The sequence below is a fragment of the Cynoglossus semilaevis genome, chromosome 7, assembly GCF_000523025.1.
Source record: "Cynoglossus semilaevis isolate Cse_v1.0 chromosome 7, Cse_v1.0, whole genome shotgun sequence".
Lineage (NCBI taxonomy): Eukaryota > Metazoa > Chordata > Actinopteri > Pleuronectiformes > Cynoglossidae > Cynoglossus > Cynoglossus semilaevis.
This window is the reverse complement of record NC_024313.1, coordinates 8,856,384-8,865,940: the sequence shown is the minus strand read 5'-3', so window position 1 is coordinate 8,865,940 and position 9,557 is coordinate 8,856,384. Positions and strand designations below refer to the sequence as shown.

The following is a 9,557-nucleotide window of genomic DNA, read 5'->3' as shown; positions in this document are numbered from 1 at the left end:
TGAGTTCAGAAGAAATTATGGCACAGAAGCAGAAACAGAAAATTGGAGGAGGGGGTAAGAAAATCTGCTCAAATTGCTCAAAATGAAGCATGAAATAGAGACGAAGGCTTGAGGCCCACATACTGTACGTTCTGCCACCAACCCCGACACATTTACTGTACATTCCTCCTACCCTCCAATATACTGTGATTAACACCAAAGGCGGCTCCTTCTTTCTTCCTAACCTTCCCTAGCCCTCGTTTTTAATCACTCCTTCATCTCTGTCTCCATTATTTTCTTCATATCTTACCAGATAATCTTGTATTGAGGCGATGCTGACAGTACTCTTCCTCCACTGCCTCTGATAGACCAGATCTGAGTCCAAATTATATGCATGTGCCAGAGAGAGGGCTTCACCGTACTCCTCATTGTCAATCTGAGAAAAAGAAATACATAAAACAAGCATATAATGAGGCCCATGATCAATATATATGTAAATGTAAAAACGTGAGCAGACAGCACTGGGACAAGTGGGCAATATGAGAGAAGACAAGTGTGTGTGGAGTGACTTGAACACGAGAGTGTTTGTTAAGTGAACAACAATCCAAATGTGTTGCAAAAAGAAAAGGCTCTTTGTACTTTCAGCAAATGAGCTGGCAACAATTAACTTTATTAACGTTTGAGGTTTCTGCTCGAAAATGTACTTTTTAAATTAAAAATATATATTAGTTCACATACTGCTTGAAGCTTTTTTATTTTTTTTTTTAGTGTCCAATCACCCTGAGGGCTTGATGAATTTTCATAAACTATTTCTTAAGAGAAAGAATGGCCAAAACTAATTGAAAGGCCATGTTATAATTGCCTTATAAAGTGAAGAAAATAATACAAGGCAGAAGAAAAGTTCAAGGCCTAATTTTTCCTCACGGGGACAAGAAAGAGAGAGTCTTAGAGCTAAATACTTCAAGAATAAACTAGGACTGCAGATTTTATTATGTGATACGGGGACAACGCTGCAGAGAGAGAGAGGAGTGACAGAGAGGGACCTTTGTTAAATGAAATACTCTCAGATATTGAACATAATGTTTTACCCAATATTTGTGACAAATACAGGAGGAGTAACTCAAAATAATGCCATAAGATATGTCTGAAACAACCAATATCAACGCCTGTTCTCACATTATTTACAGTCATCCACGTAGTTGTTGTTTTCCTGCCAAACACCTGACAGTGTTTCCTCTGACAAACTGAACCAAACTTGACTCGAAAACTGTTTTTCTTACTCGTACTCTCACTCTCCTACATCCCCTCTGTTTCTGTTTGGCACAAGCAGCAACCTCCTCAACTGTAAATGACATAGTGCTTTCTCATGACGTTTAGAACAGATATATTCGATATACCTGTACTAAAACCTGCAGGTATCTAAACCCCCAAATCCATGCCAAAAAGGTCACCTGAGGTGTGATGTGCAACTCCTTTGCTTTAATAAAAATATGATTTCATTTAAAAAATACAGTAACTGCGATTCAAATTTTCCCTAGGATAGTGAAGGCACCTACACCTTGGATAATTTAGCTTATTCTGAATAAACATGTATTTACAAAAAGAACAGCACAGGTCGTGTGTACAAACACTGACTGGCCTTGTGCTCTGTTAACCTTGCTGACAGTGTTACCGAGGAGCAGGTGTCACAGAAGTTTATATTATTTCAGAGCCAAGTGTTTGGAAGTCAGTGCGGTGCTATGGCAATAGAGAGCAGTGGCTGCACGGAAAAGACAGATAAGTGACGTTATAAATACATGTATTTGAGTATCAAGTCAAAATTCTGGTTGTCGTGTTTTCAGACAAAAAGAGCAGCAGCTTAGAAACAACAGTCTGAAATGACATTCTGGTTAAGTGCAGCCACCGACTATATTCCAAAAATTGAGAAACAAAGGCTGGAAGAGCAGTAAAAAAAAAACCAAACAACAACACACATAAAATCATGCTGCCAATAACACATGCAGTTCAAATCGTGGCTGCCATCCCAAATCACTGGAACTGAAAAGCAAGCCATCAAATTTTATGAACACCTTCAATCTATCTACCCCCACTGCTACCATTACAAGGCTCTTTAGTGCTAAAAGTTGAGTGAGGATGAGTTTCAGCCATAGTTTCAGCCAAACATCCAAATACAGGAGATGGGCCAACGCTGGCTTTATTTCTAAATAAAAAGAAAATTACACAAAAACACTGAAATAAAACCAACACATACCAAAAGATTGGATTCAAATTCATCAATAAACTGTAAACACTGGTAGGTATTTCAGCCATTACCTTTTTATTTAATTCATCACTGATAGTTAAAATGCAGTGTGCAAACAGCCTAAATCCCTATTGTACCATCTCTGTCTGCAGAGACCACAACTGTCTGTAAGCAGTTTCACACTTTACTGAACTCAGAACTGTTCATTAATGACAATGTTCCAGTTCAATTTGTTCCAGATTTTAAAAAAATAAATAAATATTACATGCTTTTGTTTCCATGTTTTGATAAAAGCGGGGAAACAGACTTGATGATTGGACTCTTTCTTTATTTACTGCCCCCCTCTCTCGTTGATGCATACACAGTGATAAGGCTGTTGCCCACACTCGCATTAAATTATTTTAAATAAATAAATCTATTAGCTGATGTGAGCCTAGCAGGCGGTTGATCTTCAGATAATACCATCATCTTGATATTGTGATGTCTGCAGTCGTGCTGATATAATTGCCGTCCAGTGTGCTGAGACTTATGGTAAAGTCAATAATCTGCCGGTACTGTATGTGGATACGAATCAATGCTTCTGACGATTCAACTGTTTCTCTGCTGCCTGATAACTAGCCTGTCGTCAACAACATAACAGTAACAACATTGTGCATTGATATTGATGCTATGTTAAAAAGCTGTTACACTCGATACTACAAACTACCCATTAAATGTGATAAAAACAACAAATGGTAAACACTTGATTGTGTTAAAAGCCAATTACCTCCATCTCAACATGCTGACGTGCTGACATTTCCCTTATAGTGTCAGTAGCTGACGTTTTCCAGTTAGGAGCTACTGTTCTTGCCGCGGTCGTTATTTTTAACGCCTAACTCACTTGTTGTAAAATGATTCATGCCAACGTGTAATGACGCTTAAATTAGTTTCCATTTCATATCAGTGTCTTGTTCAGTTATTTATTCCAGGTAACATCATGACACCTGTGTTTTAGTCATCGCCCGCTCTACATGCATGAAATAAACCTGTCTGTGAGTACAGTCCTCTGCCGGAAACACTAAGTATTCCATCTCTATGTGTGTAGGTGTAAAAAGAAACACAATAGCCAGACTCCGCTACCTCCAGGGCAACTAGAAACCCACACAGTTAAACCTCTCGTAGGAGGACATCAAAAACTGCTTCCTCCTCTCTTTGGATTTAGCTAATAAAACCGTTAGCAGCCCTGTCAGTGCTACTCCTGGACAGTCTGGACTATGGCTCATCAAAAAGACAGGCCGGCCCGGGAAAGAGCCCAGAGTCACTTGTTATGTCTCCTCAAAGTCACTCGGAGAAGGACTTAAACCTGGTGAGAAAGGATCATCTCATTGGTCAGTTTGATAAGGGTGTGATGAGTAGTACCAGAGATTGACACTGAAATGCATGGTTGTGAACCAACTGATAAGATGCCAGATGATCAGATTAGCAATATGAAGTGATATCAACTTATTAGTTAGAATTCCATAAATGGTATCACTGGTATATAGTACAGTAAAATATAGTACACGTAGCATTAGTTTGCTTGCATTAACTCAAAATGTTACATTCTCCTGAGACATTAACATATAAGCTGCAAATTAAACTTTAATTATCCACTTTGCAAACTTTAACTTTTTGTGACATCTTTGTTTGGTGGTGCGCCGTGGGACTTTTTGAATGTGAATTATGGGCTGTGACTTCAAAATTATGTTTGAATAATTTTATACAGTGTCTATATATAACAGAATTATCAGAAGAACAGCGGCAGCAGTGGCTCAAGTGCTGCCACTACGAAGTGCTCAAAAGAGATAATAATGATGTATTACTTTGTAATTCCCGACCGGTAGAATTGATGGTGATGACTAATAGTGTCTAATGATGATGACAATGATGAAGAAGGAGGCAGATGAAGGGTCATAAAAATGACTGATGAATTATGCGTGAATTCGGGACCATTGAGAGCCGGCGCCACTTTGTGCTTCATGATGGAGAATGTTGTTTTTTTGCTGCAATTTGTAGTGAGTCGCAGCAACGGCCATATTTCTAATGCAGCAATTAGTATTTCATAAGAACTTCTAGGACTGAGAAATAGCCTCAAAGCAGAAGGAACATTTTGCTTGGTTTTCATTTTGCTTCAAGAGCAGACTGGAGGCCGGCCAACAAAACAACAGCACTTCACTGAGCAGGCAAAAGATTTATTTTGTCAGAATGTAATTTTGCAGATCAGCCTCTTACATCTCAGTCAGTGACCAAATTGATTCATGTGGCAATTTTCTGTGTATATGAAAACCGACGGCGTCAAGAAATGGATACTTTCAAAACTATATTGGCTTGATGAAAAGAAATTGGGTTTCTATTGTCCTGTGGTCTACTTCAGATGAGCTTAAGCTCACATTATTGACAAAGTTACTTCAAAAATTAAATTGTTATTTCCTCTGTGCACTGCTACTTTTATATGACAGTAATTGATTTCTGATGTATTCCAAAATGTGGCAGTTTCTTCTAATATCGCCAGATATTAGAAGACATTCAACCTGGGTTTCTACTGTCAATCAATAACATTGATTATTACATTGAGATTAATCTCCTGATTATACACAGTTATCAATGTAGAGTTATAAATGGGGACAAGTCTGAATAAATTTACATTGAAACAAAAATGTTCTGCACAAGGTCATAAGCCACAATGGGGGAAGCTCCCTTAAAAAATCTAATCATTACAGCATTACAGATGTTAATATGCTAAAAAAAAGGGACTAATCAGAAAGTTCCTCCTTTGTTTCACCTTCCACATATTCTAACTATTTGGAGCAGCATGTCTTGCAGGCATGTTTAGCAATTGTACAAACAATTCTCGTCCCTGGGTTTTGTAATTACAAACACAGCATCTTTGAATATGAGTGTGATTGTAAACAATAAATGCACTGCAGCTCAAGATGCTATTGCTTAAATTACTGTGATGAAATAACAACGCGGACAAAAAAACATAAACGCGTTACAGCACACATACTGACAAAAGCTTTTGTCCCTTCAGCACATTAGTTTTTTATGTGTGCTGCGGTGAATTAATAAACAGCAGCAGAAGCACAACTCTTCAGTTTCCTTCAAATTGTTCATGTTATATTTGCCACCACTTTCCAAGGGCTCCTGCCGCTAAAAGCATGACTTGACAAATTAAAATAACTGCCCGTGGCTGTCAGAGCTCAGCAGTTACACGAACTGCTTTAGGAATATATCATTACAAGATCAAATGGGGATTTGTCCCCAGTAAAGTGTTGCGAATGATATTTTTTACTCTTTTCAAGATCAAGATGTAGTTCTCACTCCCTAATTGGGTCAAAAAGCTTTTTGTGATTCAGAAATTCAAAAAAAATGTATCATGACAAAAAATAAAATGATCTAAAACGAAATAGATGTTGGTCGTTGTTTTAGAAATGAATATTTTTGGTGTGAATAAAAGCTTAAAAAGACAAAGAACAAAAAAAAAAACACGAGAAAGTCAACCATAATATCTGTGTATGTTCTGAACTTTTGTTCTGTTTTATAGAAGAAAATAAGACTGGGTAATGTCTTATTGCTTTATCACTCCAGCATAAGACACATTCTGGAAACTCAATATAAATAATTATGTACACTGAAAATAAAATAAAGCAATTTAATGCTTCAAGAGATAAAGACACAACACCAAGAAGTAAACTAATATTTAATGAATTTATAATCTGTGTCTGATTCCTACCTTCCTCTGGTACAGCTCTTCTGGTGTGGTTGACCTCAGGCTGACCAGACGGTAGTTCTTGGTCACAGTGCGGGGGCGCTTGCGTGGCGGTGCAAACCGCTCCATCTCTGTCACGTAGTACAGACCTTGCTTGACGTAGCCAAAGTAGCGGGCTTTGGCCGAGGACTCTTCATCAGACTCTGAGTCTCCAGCATCATCTCCCTCCTCATCGTCACTGCCCCCAGCACTGAGGTTGCTCTCCAGGCGCGCACGCTTCTGTACGAGCTTCACCTCACACTATGGACAGTGAAATAGGAGAGTACATAAACCTTTACAGGACAACAGAGACATTGAGCCACAATTTGAATTCTAATGCAAATATATTACTTAAAACTGGTGATAAACATAGATTGTTGATTCATATCATAAAGAGTGACGAGGAAGAGGCTTTCCCGGGGTGATGAAAACAGGAGACGAACAACGAAATACGAAGCATGTGATGCAATCAAACGCTTAACATCTCGCTGTGTCTTGGTCAGGAACCACACTTAGTATTATGCCATCATTAGGAATCAGGTGGGTGTCTGAGCACCAATAAACAGCCAAGGTCAATCGGCTCTGTGCAACCTAAATCCAACATTTTTTTTTTCCATTGTCGTCCTCTCTTTGCCCATTTTTCATCCACCTGCTGTGGTAAGTCGTCGTATTTTGTAGAGATTTCCTTCTGGGTTTTTATGCTCACCGGAAAAAAATATAAAATGCTGGACCTCTCCAAAACAGCCCTGCTCCCAGCTGGGGGTTATAAAACATTAAGCACCTGTTAAACATTAAGCACCTTAATCAATGGGGAGCGCAGGAAGCTTTTACTATGCTGCACTAATGCACTAACTCCCACGCAGCACACACAAGATGCACATTTACTGAGCATCATTACAACACAAGGTCACATTATTTCACATCTCACTACATACAGTGCAAGCCCCATTTTGAGGATCATTTCAATTCACTTTCAGCTATAGATACAGCTGCAGGCATCCAGCCCCCCCTCCAAGCCAGAGCAGGCTGATGAAACCTTTCCACAGAAGTTGGCTGGTAAAGAAATCCATCTCCTTTTCTATATCTATGCTCTCAGATAACAAAGAAGACAAAGGAAAAATGAAGAAAGGAGCCCAATAGCACAGAAGGGTGATGTGACATCAGGGTATTTGTGGTTGGGGGATAAAGAAGAAGCAATACAAATTTTACTGTCATGTCTCTGTGCTACAGTTACACGGTCACACACACACATTTTTGTAAAGCATGTGTGCACTAGTAAAAGGCCTATGTGAAACTGACAGTCCTATGGGCTAAACCAATCAACTGCAAATCAATGTGAAAATATGTGATGAAATTGATTTCCTGTGTAACGTCAGGTCAACGGCATGTTTTCCTTCATCCAGTTTAAAAAAGAACAGACTCAATATTTACACAACAGACTGGGGTTACCATAGGTAAACCCAGTTGTAATAATTAGGACTGTCAAAGTAAAATTGTCAACTGTGATACCTAATTTGTAAAATTAAGCATAGGATAAACACGTTGTAATTTACACATGTTGTGGGAAAGAGGGTTTGTTCCATGAAACACCAGGGCTTGCGTCACACTAGCCTCACCAAGCGCAGGGCATTAAATTAGTTGACAAGCTGACTGAAAGAGTTGTCAAAAATTTGACCCAATGTTTTGTTTTTTTAATAGTCTATAAAATCTTTATACACTTTATCTTTAATAATGTAAATTATTTAGAATTAAATAATTAAAAATAATTCTAATGATTGATTTTTTTTTACCTCCAGACTGAGAAAACCTCCGTCATGTGCTGCAGTGACTCGAGGAGACGGCTCAAACCATTCACAAGATTTGCCCAGCAGGTTGCGAAGCGTCCTGACCGATGAGACGGTGACCGAGCCGGAACAGCGAGCCATAATTAACACGTTGTCACTCCACCAGCTCACATCCACCAGTGGGTAGTACTGCTCCTTATCTGATTAGGGTATGAATAGACATCAGGTGTGTAATGAAGTTTAACCCTTGATAGTGCCTTGTTGCTTTTACTTCTGCATCTAACATCCTAGGTGACATATCACAAATGTTACCTGTTAAGACTGGTGTTCAAAACTAACAGAGAAAGTATCTAGCCTGAAGCTGACAGATATACAGTTCATTTTTGCTTACCTTAATACATGATATGTATGTGACTAAGACATGCCAAAGACCATAGAATTATATGTTATGTGATGCCATGTCAGCAACATGCATGGCTCCGCTCATCAGTTCAGGCCAAAGTACCTTTTATTTTCTTTCTTCGCTCCAGTGATATCTTCCATTCTGGGTTGATCTCCTCAAATCCTGGCTGAGAGGAGGAAGGGAGGGGAGAAAGGAAGGAGAGCAGTATAAATGGATAAAGAAAAGCAAAGAGTTGAGCTGTGCAGAATGAACCTGCTAACCATGTTTACAGCTGTGGAACACATTCACATGCTGCACAAAATTGTCTCTATACTGTTGTCTTATGTCTCACTCACCAAACCACTATCCATCAGACCCTGAGAAAGATTACCTTTATTGAGTCATTCATGTCATACGGTACTGGATATTAGCCATTAGCCCATGCATACAAAACACTAGACAGATGTAATAATGTAGAAGTTGCTTTGAGTTGTACCTGTTGGTCCTGGCTCCATGTGGCCCTCTGTTTGAGGGAGGGAACATCCCAGAGAGACAGGCGGCCCGAAAAATGGATGACAGCCAGTAGGGTTCCATCTGGACTCAGGCTCATGCGAAAGACACCATCCTGGATGAGACAAATGCAGACAGTTTGACTAAAAGAACTCTTGATCAAGGACCAAACCAGAACAATAAGGTGCGCTGTGCTACCTTTTCATCTCCTTGTCTTGGAAAGAGTTTGATGCTTGGGACCCTGAAGTAGCCTCGCTTCTGATTCTAGTGGACAGCAGGTATGAGCCGGTTAGATTATGCTTGAACACTAGTGCATCAGTGTGTGTGTGTTTGTGTGTGTGTAGCCAGCTCACTGGGTTGATATCATCTTCATAACTGGTGACCTGCTTGTAGTGTGGAGAGCCTGAGAGAGATCGCCAGGCTGTGATGCCACAGCACGAGGCCTTTGACCCGCTGTCGTCCCCGGACTCACAGCCTCCCACCAGCAGCAACCTAGAAAATTGAGTTCACATGTCAGACACACTACTTTTCAACTGAATGGATGAACCCCAAACTGATCAATTCAGCACTCCATAACCTGATAAGCAAATTAATCTGAGTCATCACTCAACAGGGGTTTCAGCTTGTCTTTCTTGTGTTTGCACTATTTATCAAAATGTGTTGGATGTTGTTTATTGCATATTAAAATCAGCCTGGAATCTATTGTGAAGCCAACTTTGGACACAAACAACAACACAGTGACCGCAGTGATATGCAGGTCTGTGTTTGCAGTCAAACAGAACAGAAGCCAATGCATCCTCACCATTCAGGAGGATGCTGTAAATGAAGCACTTCACTCCTGCACAACACTGCCCCCTAGCGCAAAGAAGCTCGAGCTAGACTCAGATATTCAGA

At 39.6% G+C, this 9,557-nt stretch overlaps 1 protein-coding gene across 1 annotated transcript in view; it reads right to left on the bottom strand.

Moving 5' to 3' along the window:
* Positions 1–9,557, bottom strand: part of nbas (NBAS subunit of NRZ tethering complex) — a 107,057-nt gene that overhangs the window by 84,306 nt on the left and 13,194 nt on the right. Inside the window, 7 exon segments of the mRNA XM_008313261.3 lie at positions 290–415; positions 5,973–6,248; positions 7,778–7,971; positions 8,277–8,340; positions 8,650–8,778; positions 8,862–8,927; positions 9,017–9,155. Coding sequence (XP_008311483.1) covers positions 290–415; positions 5,973–6,248; positions 7,778–7,971; positions 8,277–8,340; positions 8,650–8,778; positions 8,862–8,927; positions 9,017–9,155 — 994 coding nt within the window.